At 51.6% G+C, this 21131-nt stretch overlaps 1 protein-coding gene across 2 annotated transcripts in view; it reads right to left on the reverse strand.

Moving 5' to 3' along the window:
• Positions 1–891: 891 nt before the first annotated feature.
• The window catches only part of LOC140395363 (serine/threonine-protein kinase SBK1-like), a 28561-nt gene continuing 8321 nt past the window's right edge, over positions 892–21131 (reverse strand). For both annotated transcript variants that reach the window (XM_072483018.1, XM_072483017.1), the window contains exons 3-4: positions 5762–5964; positions 892–5059 (exon numbers count right to left, since the gene is read on the reverse strand). In XM_072483018.1, the coding sequence (XP_072339119.1) occupies positions 4274–5059; positions 5762–5964 (989 nt within the window). In that variant the 3' untranslated portion in view covers positions 892–4273. The remainder of the gene's footprint in view (positions 5060–5761; positions 5965–21131) is intronic.

Here is a 21131-nt window from a genome sequence, read left to right on the forward strand (position 1 = left end):
TTTCTCCTTATTTCTATCCTGTGCCCTCTCCCTATTTCTGTTGTGCATCGTTCTTGCTTCTTACCGCTTGTGCACTGTGAATTTTCGATATTTATTTTGTTATGGGAGTATCCCTTTAAGAAAGGTTTTTGCCTTATCATATGGCTTCAGTGAGGTCATTTTGTGGGTGGATCTGAGCTGTGAGGTTCATTTTAGTTTCAGTTTCAGTGCTGTGGACTGCAGCCAAAGAAAATAATTGTTTTGGCCTGTCTCTATTTTCATTTTAAATATCTGTTCCAGTAAAAATCACCTTGGGGGTGGTTTTGGATATATAATTGCTCTCTGGAAGGAATTTGAATCTGCTGGGTGAAAACTGGATCAGAATCACAGGGACCAAGACCAGTCTTAGTCAAGGGAGAATACAGAGTGCTGGACCACACCTTTGCAAAGGGATTTTTGCTTTATTTGATTTTGTTTTTGAATTGGAATAGTTAAGGGGGAATTCATTAAGTGTTATACATAGATTACTGTAGCTGTGTGCTGTCCTTGTTTGTAATTGATAGAAAATCTTGCTGTGTGTTTATATATATATATATGTTAACTAAATTCTTAGAATAAAGCTTGTTTTGAGTAAAGTATCTAGGAAGACTGATGAATCACACCTGAAGGGAGGCTCTTGTGCTCATCCTAACCAAATTCAACATAAAGATTGTAGGTCAGATGGACTTCATAATGTACTTTGGAGTTTCCAAACCCTGGCCCATAACAATTTCATGCACTAAACTTTCTCCCTTTATGGATCACGTTCCAATTCTCACCATATTTTTTTCCTGCACTGTTCTCTCACCATACCTGTCATGTAGTGTGCACTCTCCATTCCTTTATTCAAACAAAAGGACTCGACAAAGGGTGTTATTCTTAGGTAATTTTAATCAAATTATAAAGGAAGTCTTACAGGAAGACAAATTGTATTGCAACCATTGAATCGATCTTACGGCTCAAAGAGCTCGGGAAACATTTTAGCTAAGAGCTAAAACTCTGGATACTAAAAGGACGCATTGTTGTCACGAAACCACAGACAGTTAAAACCACACACCATTCAACGAAACTTTGGGGAGTTTTGAACAGAAACACACCCACTGCACTGTAATTCAAACACAAAGTTCGGTTGCACAATGACCCCTACTACATCTTGGAGACTGGGTCTACATGGGGAGGTCCTTGCTGCTCTATGGGAGTGTTTCACTGTCTACAAGAAGCAATTGAGTGCATTTCTAATGCGGGACGATGAACATTGACCATTTAGGTTGGATTGGCACTCCTGCCAATCATCAGCACAAAGCATGGCATTGGTCAACTAAGATTCTCAGTTCAAATATAGTCTTTACAAAGAAGTTTCTGCAGCTTTCGTCCAGTGATCTTCAGAGGATGTTTTCCTTCAAGAATTATTTATTTAAAATTTTGAGTTGAGGATTGTGCAGCAGTCCATTAGTCCTTGCCGCTGCCTTCTTGGCTGGGCATGAGTGAGACATGTCAGCAATGAGAGAGAGATTGGATTTAGTCCCATTCTCTCCAGGGTCACGGAGACCGAACCCCATTCCAGCCCCTGCTCACAGCTGGGTGACACTTTTGAGTGTCTTTGGAGAATTAATACAAATGCAGAGCACATCAGGTAAGGTGTGTACAGCTCTCTTTACGACATCAGTTTCATAGCCCTATGTTTTCAGTCGATCAATAAAAAAAATAGATATGACAATCCATTGTAAAATCATAAGTTAAATGTGGTACAATTTCGTACACATTGCACATATGTTAACATTAGAAACACTTCTTGTAAGCATAGTGAAGATACATTAGGATTGTGATCTGTTAGATACACAAATTCAAATATATGTGTTTTGTGGGGGATTCTGGGTAAGGGTTGGGGAGATAGGCATCTGGACCTCTGAGTCCAGAAGTCAAAAACATAACAATAGCCTAGCAGCAGTAAGCATGGTAATGTGTTGCTATTCCAAAAGGTCCATTGGCCAAAGTTGGCCAAGTGTCCCCTTAAACAGTTGCTACAGGTTGGATCGTGTCTGTCTGTCTCTTTACTGCGCGCTAATTTTTCCCCTAGTGGCTGGAGATACAATTAGCGGCGGTGGCCTTTTCTCATTGAGATTTTTTTTTGCTTAACTGGATTTCTTCCTGGCAGGCAAAGTTGATTTTCAATGATCCAATTGGCTGACAGGGCTTAAAGTATTCAGTGACCATTGGATGGATTGAAGGCGAGAGGACTGGGAGTGCTGACTATCTGAGAGGTTACACTGCCAATGGCCCACGGCTGATGGAGTGAGCTTTATCATAATGACAGCAGTGTTGGCTCACTCTAATCTAATCCACTGATGGGATTGCATCAGCTGTCTCATTTACACCCCCCCCCCCCCCCCCCACCCTGCTTGATTACATTTCAATTGCCTTCAATGGATCCTGTCAGTTTTTCTCTGGGCAGATTACATTAAAAACACCCTCAGTGCCCACAATGACAACAGTGTGATACAGCCAAGGTCCCTGCTGAGACCCTTACTAATACTGGACACATAACCCATCTGCTCTCTCCCACAGTAAAATTACCACCGTCCACGGTTTGTGCCTCCCTTTCAGTGATATGTAAAGCCAGGTCGTCTCAAATCTATCACCTTCAGTCTGAAATACACAAAGACTGAACGGTGAGAACTTCCTAACTGCAGGTGGCACTGATCCTGTGACAGTCTGAGCTCAGTGCTCCTCACCCATAATCCATGCACAAAATCCAAGAGAGAAAGGAAAATGAAATTAAGGAACTCTCAGGCTCATCACAGCGTATATGGAGTTGGCTAGCTTTTAATAGGTGGACTACCTGGGGCTCCCATCCTCTTGGCTTCACAAGGCAAAGGTTTAACTTAACTCTTTTGCACATTGTGCGAGCTAAGTATTTGTTGAATTGAATGATTTGTCATTGCAGTCTCCTTTTGTCCCTTTAACCCAAACACAACAAATTTCCTTTCCCTTCATTTTCTTATTGTTCTAATTGAGTTTTGTCCAGCTCCTGGTTCCTCTCCAGGTTAGCTCCTCGTTAAGCTGTGGGTTAACGAATAACTATTACACCTGAGTCCTCTACTGCCATAAGCTTGGTCGTTACCAATCTGGTGAAGGAATAATCAGTTTGGTGCGCAGGAGAACCACAGCAACAATCCCTGTTCAGGCCTCACTCTTACTGTCACTGTGGGGCACAGAAGGAGGCAGTGCAGTAACCCTAACCCTTCTCCAGCACACATTGATGCAAAAGAGGGATGCAGAATGTGTAGGAAAGAAGCAGGCCATTCAGCCCATTTAGTCCATACCAGAATGGAGGGAGCCGGGAAACATTTGGGGAGGTTCAAGTGGCTTGGACTCCTTGAGATCTCACTAATAATTATCTTTAAATTGTCACAACAGCACAATCCTGTTGCCTGCGACTGTTCCACAGAGCTAATTGATCTCTTGACTTCTTGAATTCCAGCAATTACCTCAAATGTTATTTGTTTTTGTTCAATCCGTATTAACCTCATGGTCATGGAAAGTCAGCCCATATACTGATTATTACATGAGATGTTAGGATATTTAGCAGCTTAACATGCTGGCCGTGCCAGGGGAGGGTAGAGGGTGAAGGCTGCAAAATAAGAACCAAGAAGAATAAATTAGCATGATCTGTTACAGGAAGTGGCAGTCGTATTAGTGAAAGGTCAGTGTAAGTAGTGAAGACTTGTGCCGAGTGAGCCATCCTCCTGGTGAACACTAACCAGCCCTTGGGGGGAAAAAAGTCATTTGAACAGCAGCAGTTTGATCATTAGGCAATGCCCTTATCTTTCACTCTTAATTTATAATAAAAAGAAGGATTCTTGCACAGGAACTGGTCCTAATCGGTCAAGATCCTAGTTGTGGTCCTGCTCAGTTCTTAGACCGTTGTGCTGCTTCCTCTTTTGATGTCACCCATAACTTCAACACAAACTGAGCATATTGCTTTAAAAATGTTCGGGTTGGGCCAAGTGCTATGTTTCGCACCTTCTCAGTCTGACTGACCCAAAGACACAAAGCAACTCAGTCACAGCTGGGAAAAGTCAGCTCAGGGTTGAAAGCTCTGAAGAGCCCCACTGCAAGCCTGAGTTTGAGCCCAGCCAGTGGCTCATGTTGACGTCTGAAGCAACATTTCCTTAATATTAAGTTTGTTACTCTTTAAAAGGTGTTTCTCATCACATTTAAAGCCACCTGCATCTTGGACACTGCACAGTGCAATCTAGACGCAGATTTCAATAGGTGTGGCAACCAGAATTCTGGTGTTGTTGCTCTCCCTTGTTGCTCTCTCATAGCTGCTGTTAGACGAGAGGGAGCTAGACGTTGTCATGGAGGAGAAGCGCGAGGATGGTGTTTCCACAGAAATTGCACTCTTGGCAATATTGCATACTGGGGACAAGCTTTGTTGCTTCATCCGGGCCACCAGATCTTCTTCAGAGGAAGAGCTCACATCAGCAATACTGTTGTTACAATCTGTGTCCAACATCCATCGATAGCTCAGGTATCTGAATATTTCCTTGACAGAGCATCTCCTTTCTGGTTCGACAGGTAGAAGTTTACGGAACATGCGGAGAGCATCGTCAGTGAACCGCCTCCATTGAGATGGCACGCAGGCACCTCGGCGCTTCTGCCATCTCACAAACTCATCATAGAAAGAGTCTGACAGTAGGGCTTTCTCCCAGGGGAAGTTTCCTGTGAGCATGCAGAAGAGTAGCACTCCAAAAGCCCAGACATCAATGCTGTAATCCACTGAGAAGCCCTCATGTTTGGAGGCATCACAAAGCTCTGGCGCAGTGTAAGGGATGGTCCCACTCACCCGTTTGACAGGAGTGCCAGCCCGACGAGTCATCCCAAAATCAGACAGTTTAACTTTGCGGCACTCCTTGTCAAAGATGAGGATGTTCTCTGGTTTGATGTCACGGTGTACCAGCTTCCTACTGTGAAGATAGTCTAGAGCTAAGGCAACCTGGTGCACACAGCGCTTGGCAATCTGTTCAGGAAGTCCAACCTTACAAAAAACAATGAAACATGGGTTACAATTTTTGGATTCTTCATAACCACATGTGGCCTCAGACACATTGAGATGATTGACTTCAATCCTAACAACTATGGAACAGAGGGACCCAAACCCAACGATATTGAGATGGGGTCCATGAATCAAGGGGTAATGAAATGGAGATTTTTGAACCCATGGGTCACTGAAAGCGGGTCTTGATACTTACTGGTGGTGGGATGGAAGATTTCCAAAAGAGGGATAGTGGAATAGAGATCTCAAATAAAGGAAGGTGGAATGAACAATTCCAAAAGTCAGGATAGGAGATTGGAGGACCATAAAATCAAGCATAATGGGATAGGGAACTTCAAATTAATGAATAATGAGATGGCAGACCTGAAATCTGGATTTCTGATCCAGGGACAACAGGAATGGGTCATTTAAAACTCGGGGATAACATAACACATCTTCAAACTTAAGGAAAACAAGATAACTGATTTCTCGCAATGACTTTCAATTTTTGTTTACCTTATTCTGAAGAAAATCCTCAGACTCTAATTTTTAACTGTGATTTGTTAAAGAATTGCTTCTTGTACAATGGAGATAACTGGATAGCAAAAAAGAATAACGACCAAAAGAAGTAAAGAAAGCTAGAGAACAGATGGTCAAACACATACACGGTTTTGTATTTGATTGCTATTGAAGGTGGGTGTGTACCTGGGGAGGAATGATATCAAACAGGTCTCCCGCTGTCGCATATTCCTGGGCAAACACATAATATTCATCAGTTTCAAAGGCTATTCCAAACATGTCAATGATGAAGGGCGATGCTGACAGATAGAGGGAAATGCTGTACTCTCTGAGGAAGCTCTTCAGTTTGGTGGTCTTCTTCCTCAGAAACTTCAAGGCCATTTTGGTACCTGAAGTGGGAAGAGAATAAAATGGATAGTTTTATTCACGAACACATTGATGGCATACCTGTCATCATATCTGAACAATCCTGAACCCAACTTTTACTTGTTCGAACAATCATGAAATCTTTTGCGTCATTACGGAGCAATGGTCGCTGGAAAGTGTGAATCTAAGTCCAGTTGTCGAGAGTGTGAGTTGGAATCGTCGGCGAAGGAGAAGTGAAGAAAATGGAATAGGCCTCTTGAAGAGTCAGGTTCGGAAGAAAAATAAGCTGTGGGGAAAGTGCAATGCAGCAAGCAACCAGCAAGCAACACTCCCACCAATGATTGGATCATGAGTCTCCTTGGGAATTTGCTGCGAGCTGTGGGATGCTAAACAGTATTTGGGGTATATCGTGATGATTCCATAGCAACAGACATTGCCTTCAATAAAAGGAATTCATTGTGTACTTTTAACATAAAGACACTGTGTAAATGTGAATATTTATTGTTTCCAAAGGACTGTGTGCCCACTCCAACTGAATGGTGTCTGCACTGTTATCCACAGAGTATAATCAGGAACCGTGTCTCTTACTGTAGATTCTAGGACTCCTGAAGCACTTTATTGTTTCTTAAAGCAACCCAAATGTCTGCCAACCATAGAACAATATATGTTACATGGCATCTGTTGAGTATTCAGACTGCAAGCTTTCCTAACATTCCTGTTCTCTATTTCCAGCATGAAATCCCTGAAATGTCTCAGAATTCCAGCATGAAATCCCTGAAATGTGCTGACTTGCTGTTATGTGGCCAGATCAGATTGGTCAGACCAAATGGCAGTCTCTCCGTGGTGACGCTGATAATGGGATTGCCTTGTGGCTCTTCGCAAGCCAACTCCCAAATGCAGTTCTAATTCAGAAGGGCAACTGCCCTGTCTCTGTGCGGCCTGCAAATTGCAGAAGTGAGGTTCCTGCCTGCAAAGTTAATCCAGGTAATGATCCCACCAGAGTCCCTTCAGGGTACAAGCCAGGATATCCCAGTGTCCAAGTCTGAACCCAATGGGTCGGTGTGGAAAAGTAACTCTACCTCCAGAGGCCCTGATCATGTTTTGTGAGGTTATTCTCATCAATATAAGGGGGCTGGTTTAGCTCAATTGGCCAGACAGCTGGTTCATGATGCAAAGCAAGGCCAGCAGCAAGTATTCAATTCCTGTACCGGCTGAGGTTAGTCATGAAGGCTCCCCATTCTCATCCTTGCCACTCGCCTGAGGTGTGGTGATCCTCAGGTTAAATCACCAGCAGTCAGCTCTCCCCTTCAAAGGGGAAAGCAGCCTATGGCCATCAGAGCCTATGTCGACCTACCTTACCTTAATAGATTACAAATTCTGGCATTTTCCCGCTTTTTGTCACAATATTGCATCAGATTTTCCATTCTAAGTTCCTATATTCTCCATTTTTAATGGAAATTGTCTGTGTCCAACTGCCATGCTGTAATTTTACCCTCTCACTAGCAGTCGTGCTCTACGCCTCATCAGTGCATCACCCAGTCACACTAGCTAGACTGCAGAGACATTTCTTATACTCCTACTTCTTTGCCTCACAGATTGATTGCATATTATTTAACTTAATGACAAAGTATTGTCTAAAAACGTTTTAAACAATACCTTACACCTATGCAGCCTGATACAATTATTATCCTCTAGCCTGAATTCTCCTGAAGACTGCTTGATCTTAATGCCCATTATGCAGCACCAGGAGAATTAATCAAGAGGTTCTAAGGACCTTTGTTGGCAATGGCTGAGCCCGATAATATTTAATTAGGATATTAGCACTCTGTCGGATGGTTGAAAATGTGATACATCTACGACTACAATGCAGTCTCAATTATTCCCCCAGGATTGGGGTTGAAGTTGGGTATTTCTCTCCACTTCCATTTATCCAGACACAGGCCAGGATTTTATGTCCCCTCCCTCCTGGTGGGATATTTGGGGGGGCGGGGGGCAGAAGGCGGACATTTGGCTCATCAAGTCTGCACCGACCCTCCGCAAGATCACCCTACCCACCCCCCACCCTATCCCCATAACCCCACCTAACCTTTGGACACTTAGGGGCAATTTACCATGGCCAATCTACCTAACCTGCTCATCTTTGGACTGTGAGAGGAAACCGGAGCACCCGGAGGATACCCATGGAGACATGGGGGGGAAAGTGTAAACTCCACACAGTCACCCGAGGCCGGAATCAAACACGGATCCCTGGAGCTGTGAGGCAGCAGTGCTAACCACTATGCCACCGTGACGCCCTGCAGCCATTTGGTGCACAGGAAACCTGGGGCACTGGATAGACGGTGAGAAAGTTAGATCAGGATCTTTCCCTTCACATTTTCTCTTCTTTGCTCTATAGAAGGGCTTTGCTCCTGTGAGTTGCATCCCAGAGCGTTTGGCTGAGATTTGTTACTCTGTGTGCCACAGGTTGGAGGCAGAAACCATATCTCACTTGTCTGAGGCTTGGCACACAGTTGCTCCAATCTGCAACATAAACATGTTACCAGTTGCAGTGCCAGCTGTGGTTGCCTTTGTGTCACAAGACTCTGGGTTCAAGCCCCTCCAAGACTTGAGCACAAACTCATGGCTGCATTCCAATGCAGTACTGAGGGAGTGCTGCACTGCTGACGGTGTTGGTTTTCAGATATGCTGTGAACCTGTGGGGTCGTCTGTCTGCTCGGGTGGATGTGAAGTATCCCATCGAGCTGTTTTGATGAAAACCAGGAGAGTTATCCCCTGGCCAATGTTTATTCCTCAACATTACATAATAGACTATCTGGGCATTATCGCATTGTTGTTTGTGGGAATATTCTGAGGGTAAATTGGCTGCTGTATTTCCTACATTACAACAGTAACTACACTTCAAAAAATGCTTCACTGGCAATAAAGGGCTTTGAGGCATCTGGTGGTCCTGAAAACAGATATATAAATGCAAATCTCACTCGATTTTCCAATTTGTTCTATTATTGCCGAACAGAGCCAGAGTGTCACATACTGTTCAATTCAAATCATCAGTCTGATTATACCAGTTTGATCCAGATAGTAGTCAAGTACCCAATGGTCACATCAAACTTCGTTTGGTTTATATTTTTCCAGCTTTCCCTCAAGGAAGCATGGCAGAGCAAATGCTGGTTACCGGTAGCAATGTTTGCTGTTAGTTACTATAGAATTTACAGTGCAGAAGGAGGCCATTGGGCCCCTCGAGTCTGCACCGGCCCTTGGAAAGAGCACCCTACTTAAGCCCAAGCTTCCGCCCTCTACCCATAACCCAGTAACCCGACCTAACCTTTTGGGCACTAAGGGGCAATTTAGCATGGCCAATCCACCTAATCTGCACGTCTTTGGACTGCTCTCACACCCACCCTCAGACACTGCTCCACTGTAACCAGGGCAAAAATTAATCCAACCCCCCCCCCCCCACCCCAACAACCTGAAAGGGACAGAGGAGAAATAAGAAAACAAGACAAATGTTCATAAAGCTGCCCCAACATTTAATCAATTCCACTTCTGGGCGGGTGGGTGGATGGGTGCATAACCTGATGACCATGCTTGTGCCATGGTCAGAAGATACACGATAAAAACGCAAAAGGAGTCTCATTCTAATTATCTGTCCCATTATGGGTGCTACTCAGTCCTGCTCACACCTCTCACAGCAGTAGGTAGAGACTCACTGTGCAAAGGATTAAAGGGCAATCGAGTCACGGCAAGGCATTGATTCTATCGAGGGGTGAAGGTGTTCCCACTCTCTCGTTTCCCACTTCTTGCCTCAATGCAGAGAGACCCTCAGGGAACATGTGGGAGAGGAAAAAACAAAAACAGGTAGGTGGCACAGCTAACCTTAACCTGTGCCAACCTGGGTCAGTAGATAGCAACAAGAAGCAAGTCTAATTCTCACTCCACGACTTAGGGGCTCCAAAGCGAACGGCCATACTCTGGACCACCTGAATGAGGTCAGCTAACTGAGTCGTACCAATAAGGGGTCAACTCTCGGACACTTGAATTGTGCAGCATGTTTACTCAAGTAAAATGTCGTGTTGGCTTCAGAGGAGCCAATCAAACAAGTTTTGGCATTGAGCCAAAGAAGGAGACATTAAGACCGATGAACAAAAACTTGGTGAAAGGGGCAGATTTTCAGGGTGCCTTAAAGGAGGAGTGAGCAGTGGAGGTGGGAGATAATTCCAGAGCTCAGGATCTATTGCAATATCATAGAATCATAGAATTTACAGTGCAGATGGAGGCCATTCGACCCATCGAGTCTGCACCGGCCCTTGGAAAGAGCACACTACTTAAGACCACACATCTACCCTATCCCCATTACCCACCTAACCTTTTGGATACTAAGGGGCAATCTAGCATGGCCAATCCACCTAACCTGCACATCTTTGGACTCTGGGAGGAAACCGGAGCACCTGGAGGAAACCCACACAAACACGAGGAGAAAGTGCAAACTCTAGACAGTTACCAAGGCCTGAATTGAACCCGGGACCCTGGAGCTATGACGCAGCAGTGCTAACCACATTGCAGCCGTGCCGTCCCAAATTGCCGCCCAATATTTCTCTCAAGAAAAATTCTCACCAGAGGGGAGACCTGAGCTGTGTTGTTTACACACTTTGGTGTTTAGGTGCCTCAGTACCTGTAGAAAGCATCAGGTGTGAATCATTGAGCCAGTGGAGTACACTGAAACCCTGCGCTACTTCTTCCTGCCATTTGAGGGAGCTCACTGCCTCAACAGGACCTTGCTGGATACAGATTGGGAATGCAGAGTTACAACAGTTTGAAGGACCTATTGTTGAGTCCTAAAGACTTGGGCATGGTCTGGCTCTGGAACGGCCCAGGCACAAACACACTTCCTCGTTCATTGTACGGAGGTGACCACAGTGGCACAGCCTCGCAGCGTCAGGGACCCGGGTTCGATTCCAGCCTTGGGTGACTGTGGAGTTTGTACTTTCTCCCCAAGCCTGCACATGGGTTTCCTCCAAGTGCTCTGGTTTCCTCCCACAGCTCAAAGATGTGCAGGTTAGGTGAGGTTATCGGGCAGGGGAGTGGGCCTAGGTAGGACGCACTTTCGGAGTGTCGGTGCAGACTCAATGGGCTTCCTTCTGCACTGTAGGGATTCTATGGATAATGATGCAGATGAACAAGGCTATAGAACCTGCTATATTGGGTAGCTTCAGGGCTGCATTGCCAGTCCAAGCCTCAGAAAACAAAGATCATTCAGGACTCTGCTGTGAGTAGTCCTATGAGAAGAATGATAAGGGCACTCAAAAAATGTGTGTGGTTCTGTTCCCAATTTTAATTAAACTCTGATCTTTATTAATTCTGACAATATTCGAGATGGAAAGAAATGCCTGTTTGACTGGTTGGCGCAGTTGGAGGTGGGAATACGCCCAGGCAGAGTTAGCTGGCGTATTTTGAGCCAGGTTATTAAGAATGCAGACAGTCAGTAGGGATGGGTCGAAAATTTTGGCATGAACTGAAAAAAACAGCAACTGGATTTACACTGAGAAAGATGATGGGCGTCATTCTCCGACCCCCCAGCGGGTCGGAGAATGGCCGTTGGCCGCCATGAATCCCGCCCCCCGCCGGTTGCCGAAGTCTCCGAAGGGAGAAAAGTCGGCGGGGTGTTAATGGCGCCGCAGACGTCGGAGAATGGCACGGGTGTGCGCAAGGCAGCCGATTTTGGGCCTGCCGATATTCTCCCGTCCGGATGGGCCGAAGTCCCGTCGACGTGATGACGGGTCACGTCGACGTAAATCAAACCTCCTTTTAATCGGCGTCAACCTGTGCTCCAGGTTCACGCCGACCAGCGTGGAGGTGAGTGACGGCCTGGGGGGTTGGCCGCTGGGCAGGCGATGGCGTGGCCGCAGTCTGAATGTGTGGGGAGAGGTGTGTCTAGGGTTGTGTGTGCGTGTGGCGGGGGTGGTGGTTAGAGTGGGCTGGGCTCCGGGGGAGTGCCGGGAGGGGGGTCAGTGCCAGAGAGGAGGATGGGGGGCCCGTGCCGGGGAGAGGGATGGGGGGTGGGTCCGTGCCGGGGAGGTGGATGGGGGGGGGGGTCTGTGCCGGGGAGGAGGATGGGGGGCCCGTGCCGGGGATGGGGATGGGGGGAGGGTCCGTGCCGGGGAGGAGGATGGGGGGTCCGTGCCGGGGAGGGGGATGGGGTCCGTGCCGGGGAGGAGGATGGGGGGTCCGTGCCAGGGAGGGGGATGGTGGGTCCACGCCGGGGAGGAGGATGGGGGGCCCGTGCCGGGGAGGAGGATGGGGGATGGGGAGCTCGTGCCGGGGAGGAGAATGGGGTCCGTGCCGGGGAGGAGGATGGGGGGCCCGTGCCGGGGAGGAGGATGGGGGGTGGGGTCCGTGCCGGGGAGGGGGATGGGGCGTGGGGTCAGTGCCGGGGAGGGGGATGGGGGGGGTCCGTGCCGGGGAGGGGGAGGGGGGGGCCGTGCCGGGGAGGAGGATGGGGGGCCCGTGCCGGGGAGGGGGATGGGGGGGGGTCCGTGCCGGGGTGGAGGATGGGGGGGGGCCGTGCCAGGTAGGAGGATGGGGGGTCCGTGCCGGGGAGGGGGATGGGGTCCTTGCCGGGGAGGAGGATGGGGGGTCGGTGCCGGGGAGGAGGAGGGGGGGCCCGTGCTCGGGAGGGGGATGGGGGGGGGGGTCCGTGCCGGGGAGGGGGGGTCCGTGCCGGGGAGGGGAATGGGGGGGGTCCGTGCCGGGGAGGGGGATCCGTGCCGGGGAGGAGGATGTGGGGCCCGTGCCGGGGAGGGGGATGGGGTCCGTGCCGGGGAGGGGGATGGGGTGGGGGGACCCGTGCTGGGGAGGGAGATGGGGGGCCCGTGCCGGGGTGGGGGATGGGGGTCCGTGCCGGGGAGGGGGATTGGGGGTCCGTGCCGGGGAGGGGGATGGGGTCCGTGCCGGGGAGGGGGATGGGGTCCGTGCCGGGGAGGGGGATGGGGGGTCCGTGCCGGGGAGGAGGATGGGGGATCCATGCCGGGGAGGAGGATGGGGGGTCCATGCCGGGGAGGAGGATGGGGGGGGGGCCGTGCCGGGGAGGAGGATGGGGTCCTTGCCGGGGAGGAGGATGGGGGGGGGGGTCGGTGCCGTGGAGGAGGATGGGGGGCCTGTGCTGGGGAGGGGGATGGGGGTGGGGGTCCGTGCCGGGGAGGGGGATGGGAGGGGGGGTCCGTGCCGGGGAGGGGGATGGGGGGGGTCCGTGCCGGGGAGGGGGATCCGTGCCGGGGGGCCCGTGCCGGGGAGGGGGATGGTGTCCGTGCCGGGGAGGGGGATGGGGGGGTCCATGCCGGGGAGGAGGATGGGGGGTCCATGCCGGGCAGGAGGATGGGGGGCCCATGCCGCGGAGGGGGATGGGGTGGGGGGGCCGTGCCGGGGAGGAGGATGGGGTCCGTGCCGGGGAGGAGGATGGTGGGCCCGTGCCGGGGAGGGGGATGGGGTGGGTGGGGCCCGTGCCGGGAAGGAGGATGGGGTCCGTGCCGGGGAGGAGGATGGAGGGTCCGTGCCGGGGAGGGGGATGGGGTCCGTGCCGGGGAGGAGGATGGGGGGGTCCGTGCCGGGGAGGAGGATGGGGGGTCCGTGCCGAAGAGGAGGATGGGGGTCCGTGCCGGGGAGGAGGATGGGGTCCGTGCCGGGGAGGGGGTTGGGGGGGGGGGGGGGGGCGTGCCGGGGAGGAGGATGGGGGGGCCCGTGCCGGGGAGGGGGATGCGAGGGAAAGTGAGTTGGTCCACCTGGCCAGGTGCCAGCCTCCAACAGTTGGACCCATGCGGTCCATGCCACCTGGCTGGGGGGGGAGGAGGGGATATGGGCAATGACGACATGTCGTCGTTTCCCCCCCCCTCCCCCAACCAGGCCGTCATGTTTTCCGAACATCCAGCGATGTTGGCCGCCGTGGCGGCAGCCGCTAATGTCTATGTTGCCCTGGATGAGGAGGAGGAGGAGGAGCGTGCCAGAGAGGCGGCGCAGGCTGCCGCAGAGGGGCAGGCGGCAGCCGCCCAGGCTGGAGGGACACCTGACCGACAGGACGAGGAGGGGGAGGAGGACGTCACGGGCCCACGGCAACGGAGGCACCCGAGGGCGCCCCGTGTGTACCGGCCCCGGCAGTCATACCAGGACCTCACGGACCGGGAATGCAGGAGGAGACTCCGGATGAGGCGGGAAACCGTGGCACACATCTGCCACCTGCTGGCACACCTGTCACCACGTGGCACTGGCGGGGGACACCCTCTCCCCGTGTCCGTCAAGGTTACGGTGGCCCTGAACTTTTATGCAACGGGGTCATTCCAGGCACCGAGTGGGGACCTGTCCGGCATATCGCAGACTTCGGTGCATCGGTGCATCCGGGCAGTGACAGATGCCCTATATGCCATGGCGCACCGCTACATCCGCTTCCCTGTGGACCGGGCCAGCCAAGATGCCCGGGCCGTGGGCTTCTCTGCCGTGGCCGGGTTCCCCATGGTCCAGAGCGCGATTGATGGGATGCACGTCGCCGTGCGGCCACCTGCAGATAACAGGGCCGTGTTCACCAATAGGAAGGGGACCTATTCGATGAATATACAGGTGGTCTGCGACCACCGCATGATGATCCTGCACGTCTGCGCCCGTTACACAGGCAGTGTACACGACTCATACGTGTTGTCGCGGTCATCCATCCCCGGCATGTACGAGGGACGCCATCCCCGGCTGACGGGCTGGTTGCTGGGCGACAGGGGCTACCCATTGCGATCGTGGCTGATGACGCCTATACGGAGGCCACGCAATGAGGTGGAGAACCGCTACAATGATGCCCATGTAGCGACAAGGGGAGTGATAGAGAGGTGCTTTGGCGTGCTGAAGATGAGTTTCAGGTGCCTGGACCTCTCTGGGGGCGCCCTCCAGTATCGGTCAGATAGGGTCGGCCGCATCATTGTGGTGTGCTGCGTCCTGCACAACATAGCCCAGCAGAGGGGGCGGAGTGGAGGAGCAGCAGGAATAGGCGCAGTCCTCCCCAGGTGAGGGGGATGGGGGCAATGGTCAGGGCAGATGGGGTAGACACAGGCGGGTGGCTGTCCACCATTACCGGCTGGCCCAGCGGGCACGGGACAGGCTGATAGCCGCCCGCTTCACTGACTAGATGGGCGTGGGCAATGAGTACATTTCTTTGTTCTTTGTTCTTTGTTGGAATCGGGTAGTACGGCCACAGACCGCACACCATGGCAACAGCCGACCACTCACACCCCCCACCCATCCACCCACCCAGCACTCTCACCCCCCTCCCTCATCCCCCTCCCCAACCCCACCCACACCACCCGCATGCACACCACCCCCCCCCATTGCCGATCCACCTGCGGCACAATGGCCGGGCTCACACAGTTGCGGGTGGACGCGTGTCTATTGCAGGCCATGGAGGATGATGACAACCCGCCCTGCGATGAGCTCCTGGCTCCACATCGTTGGACTGTTTCTGACCCAAGGCCACAGTACCACCATCCACCCGGACCATCCCTGCATGCGGCTGTGACACTGCAGCGCACGGTCCCGTCCTCTGCCCAGGAGGATGTTGATGGCGGCCCAGGGGGAAGGGGCAGACTCACCTGGGGCTGAGGTAAGACCACCCCTCTCACACAAACACACACACTTGCGCTCAACGTACATGACACCCCCGCACGCTTTGGACAGAGCACAAAGGCAGCTTCTGTAGGTGTAACATTGACTTTAATAACCAAAGGAGTTCATGCACGTGCCCTAGCCCCCAAAACTCATCTGTGCCCTGCACCCATGCCAACTTACTCAGTGTCTAATTGTTTGGCCTTACGGGCCCTTTGACTACGTCTACGCGGTTCCCCAGACGGTACAGCAGAACTGGAGGTGGACTCCTGTGATTCGTGCCCTCTGACACTGGATCCCTTTGGCGGCCGTTTCCTGGGGCGTCCTGGCCTAGATGGGCCAGGCTGCGGCCCGGGCGACTGGGATGGCGAGCTGCCAGCCTGTCCTGCCCGTTGCCCACCCGATGCATCTGGGACGGGAGGGGGGAGGGGGGGAGTCCGAGGTGTCGCGGTGTTCCGGGACCTCCCCTACAGGGGGACCCGGGACGGACCACACCACCTCCTCCTCCCTCGGGGTGCCCGATGACCCCCAGGCCTCTACATGGGTGGGGGATGCGAACGGACTGGCCATCCGACGCCCCCCCGACATCTGGCGCTGCCAGTCCTGGAGGCCCATGCTGGTATCGACAGGGATCTGCAGGTTTGCAGCCATGGTGCCCAGGGGATTGGCAAACCCTGTCTGTGACTGTGTGACGCCGGCTCGCACATGGCCAATGGCGCCGATGCCCTCAGCGATGGCCTGCTGAGACTGGGCTATGGCCTGCTGCGACTGGGCCATGTGAGGGAGGGGGAATATGGGGGAAGGGGGATATATGGGGAGGGGGGATTATGGGGGATGTGGGGGAGGGGGGAATATGGGGGATATGGAGGAGGGGGGAATATGGGGGAGGGGGGATATGGGGGAGGGGGGGATATGGGAGATATGGGGGAAGGTGGATATGGGGGAGGGGGGGATATGGGGGAGGGGGGATATGGGGGAGGGGGGAATATGGATATCGGGCAGGGGGGGGGGTTGGGAGGCTCACCCTGGCTGCTCTGACGAGGCCGTTCACCTTCTTGTGGCACTGGGTGCCTGTCCGTGGTGTCAGGGCCGCAGCGGTGACGGCCTCTGCCACCTCCCTCCACAGACGCCGGCTGTGGCGTGGGGCAACTCTGCGGCCGTGCCCGGGATACAGGGCCTCCCTCCTCTGCTCCACTGCGTCCAGGAGCGCCTCCACATCCCGTGACTGGAACCTCGGGGCTGAGCGGCAGCCGGCCATCCGGTCGGGTGTTCCGGTCGGGTGTTGCGGTCGGGTGTTGCGGTCAGGTGTTCCGGTCGGGTGGGGGGGAGCAGCGCGTCGTTATGAGCCGTCACGCCATGCGGCGTGTATGACGCTGCACGGCGTGAACCACGTGAGCAAGTGCGGATCCCGTCACGTCGCTGCTAGCCCATTTCGGGCCGGAGACTTCGCGACGATTTTTGCAGCGTGACGCAAGTCGGATTTGCGCCGTTTTTTGCGCCGATCGGCGGACTTTGCACCGATAACGGAGAATTTCGCCCATGATGGCTCATGTTGATTTTTTCAAATTATCTCCTCATTCATTTACAGCATCTCTGATGTTACATTTGTTCAGACTTTGCTTCAGTTTTTAATGTAAATTGAACTCTCATCGCCTTAGAGTCATTTTAGAATCCCTACAGTGCATAAGAAGGCCATTTGCCCCATCGCATCCGCACCGACCCTTTGAAAGAGCATCCTACCTAGGCCCACTCCCCTGCCCCAACCCCGCAATCCCACCTAACCTGCACATCTTTGGACACTCAGGGGCAGTTTATCATGTGCAAGCTACCTAACCTGCACATCATTGGACTGTGGAAGGAACCCAGAGCACCTGGAGGAAACCCACGTAGGCACTGGGAGAACATGCAGACTCTGCACGGTCACCCAAGGCTGCAATTGAACCCGAGTCCCTGGTGCTCTGAGACAGCAATGCTAACTACTGTGTCAATGTGGAAATTACTGTCAAATTCAGGCATAGTGGCGAAATATCTTTGCTCTGCAATGAGGTAAGCCTGAACTAAAATTAATCTTTTTCCATAAGGTGTGATTTGGGAGAACTTTCATCTAGCTCCAATTGTACGGTGCAGAACCTTGGCAGAAGTGACCTTCTGCAATGTAAATTCTATGATTAGAATTTGGCCCAAATGTCTGTGCCAGCTCTTTGAAAGAGCTGCCCAACTAGTTCTGCACCTTCTCCGCTCCCACACCCCGCCCCACAATTCCTTCTCAGTTACTACTCAATCCGCTTCTATCACCCTTTCAGACAGTGCATTCCAGTGCACAACAACTCGTCTATTGAAACGCTTTCTGCTCATTTCCTTCCTGGACTTTGTTTGCTGATTCTGGTGCTCTACCTCTGTAATTTTTGGGGAATTCGAAGCCAGTTCTGAAAAGGATATTTTTTGTCAGAACATGGGTGTTGTTGGCAAGACCACACTTGTTTGCCGCCCCAAAGGTCTGACTGAGTGTCTTTTCAGAGGGTTGTTAAGAGTCAGCCACATTGGTGAGGGATTGAAATCGCATGGAGACCAGGCTGTGTAAAGATAGCAGGATTCCTTTCCTAAAGGACATCAGTGAATCAGCTAGGTTCTTACAAGAAGTCAACAGCTTGGCCACTTTTACTGATATCAACCTTTTATCTCCTTTTAAAAAAAAAAAATCCACATTCTTAATCTGCACTGGTGAGATCGGAACTCATGCTCTCTGGATTAGTTGAGGTCTTGCTGGACAGATGTTACTGCATGAGGCAAACTGGGCATCAATAGATATCAATAAGTGGGACACTGGGCAAAACTAGTTAGATATCACTATCTCCTTACTAGTCCAATAACATAACCCGTACATAAACAGAGCTCGTCTGTGGTAAAGTGTTTGGTTTTAGCTTGTGTCGCTGTGTGCATTTGGCGACTGCACATTCTTCGCACTGCCAACCTGTATCTAAGGTTCCCTGGGCTTTGGCAGATGGAGTATGTACCTACAGGGAGAGAGTATAGGTGGCATCATTGGAAGCACTCAAGCCTTTGAACCACAAGGTCGTAGGTTCACATCGCATGCTGGAGACATGAGCATAAAATGGAAGCTGACTCTCGAATGCAGTGCCGAGGGCGTGTCGGACTGCCCGTGATAGTAAACTGAAGCCTCATTTGCCGTCTCAAGTGGGCGTTAAAGATCCTGTGACACTACTTCAAAGATGAGCACTGGAGTTCTCCCCAGCGTTTTCCCTCAGCCATCAACATCAAATCCAAATGTTTTGGTCATTATCACATTGCTGTCCATGGGAGCTTGCTGTGAGCTATCTGGCTGCTGCATTCCCTGCATGACAACAATGACTGCACTTCAAAAAAGTATTCCATTGGTTGGAAAGAGCTGCGGAGATATCTTGAGGTGCTATATAAATGCTAATTATTTTTTCCCCCAAGTTGTGCAGACAGAATTTCTGGCCGTGTGCATTCCCCATTGGCTGTAAGTGTCACAGACACACTGAGCAGAAACACACACAAACACACACATCCACACACACAAACATACACACACACATTTCAAAGGCAGGTCCACGGAATCATTAATTCTATTGTCAGATCCCGAAATAATGCTGATTAATTAAATTCCTACCGAATAGCACCTCGCCCAGAATAACTGGACCTCGCTCCACCTAAGGCGTGGCATCTCGACAGGTTTCTAATTCTGAATCTGTCAGCTGTGTTCAGACTGTCAGATATCTGATCAGTTCGTGCTCTCATAGAAAGGGATGAGAATTATAACACCACACCCGAACGAGGCACACCTAACATCAGAGAGTACACCCCCTCTAAATGCCTCACCAGCCAAAAGGGAATACAGAAAACTCAAGGAGCACCACAGATACATCAACATATGCCAAGTTGGAAGACACTTTTATATCACACCGCATTGTGTACCAAGGGTGCTTCAAACAATGAATTACTGTTAAATACCCAGGCACTGTTACGAGGCAGTCAAATACAGCAACCATGTTGCAAGATTTCAAAAGCAACAATGAGATAAATGGCCAATTAATCTGTGATTTCATTGGTTTGGTAGAGGAAGAATTATTTAAGATTTACCTCAACCTATCAACATGCAGACTAGCTGTTTCATCTGATAATAGGAGGGTAGAGATAAAGCCCAAGCTTCAATCTCCAAATAAGCCTGCCCAACTGGAGACCAGAAGCCTGACCAAGACCAGGTGACAATTTGTGCCACAGTTCAAATGGACAAGGCCATTTGATTTAACAAGTCATTGTCGGGACAGCACCTCCATCGATGCAGTCCTTCTCCGTAGGTGTCGGTCTGATTCAGTTAATAGCACTCTTGCTGCTGAGTCGCAAAGTTGTGTGTCCAAGTCCCATTCCAGAGATTGAGCGCAAAATGCAAGCTGACGTCCTAGGGCGGACTGAGGGAGTGTAACACTGTTGGAGGTACTGTTTTTGGCCCTGTCCTTCCCTCAGGCTTCCCTCCCAGGCAGACATAAAGCATCCTAATATTTGGAAAAAAGCAGCGAGGTCTCTCAACCAACACCACAAGGGCATTCATAGAATGAGAAATCATTAGAATCCCTGCCATTTGGCCCATTGAGTCTACACCGATCCTCTGAAGGAGCACGCTACCTAGGCCCACTCCCCTTCCCTATCCTCGGCACCCCACAAATCCTGCACATCTTTGGATTGTGGGAGGAAACCCATGCAGACACAGGAGGAAGTGCAAACTCCACACAGACAGTCACCCAAGGCTGGAATTGAACCCAGGTCCCTGGCCCTGTGAGGCAGCAGTGCTAACCACTGTGCCATCATGCCACCCCCTTATCTGGTGATTCATGTCTGTGTGACCTGTGTGCAAATCGACTGCTGTGGTGCCTACACTGAAATGGTGACTACATTTCAAAAAGTGCTTCATTGACTGTGACCTGCGTTGGGATTTTGTGAAAGTCAAAGATGTATTTCCTCGTTTCAGACACTGATGGTTTTGCTCTGTGTGGTTATTAATCCTTCCATCTATAGACATGTCTAGATCACAGATCCTGACCCAAACTCGTCAATAATTCATTGCAGATGTCTGTGTTGGATTACAGTCTAGTCGCCACAGAGAGCTGACTATCCAAACTAGGCCAAACTGTGGGGCAGTGGGCAATGAAGATCTCTCAATGGGATATAGTGGTTCTGTTATTCACAGGCCTAGACTACTGGGGTGAGATTCTCCGACCCCCAGCCGGGTCGGAGAATCGCCGGGGGCTGGCGTGAATCCTGCCCCCGCCGGTTGCCGAATTCTCCGGCACCGGAGATTCAGCGGGGGCGGGAATCGCGGCACGCCGGTTGGCGGGCCCCCCCCTGCGATTCTCCGGCCCGGATGGGCCGAAGTCTCGCTGCTGGAATGCCTGTCCCGCCGGCGTGGTTTAAACCACCTCTCTTACCGGCGGGACAAGGCGGCACGGGCGGGCTCCGGGGTCCTGGGGGGGGCGTAGGATGATCTGGCCCCGGGGGGTGCCCCCACGGTGGCCTGGCCCGCGAT

This window comes from Scyliorhinus torazame, chromosome 18, assembly GCF_047496885.1.
Source record: "Scyliorhinus torazame isolate Kashiwa2021f chromosome 18, sScyTor2.1, whole genome shotgun sequence".
In the NCBI taxonomy this organism is placed as follows: domain Eukaryota; kingdom Metazoa; phylum Chordata; class Chondrichthyes; order Carcharhiniformes; family Scyliorhinidae; genus Scyliorhinus; species Scyliorhinus torazame.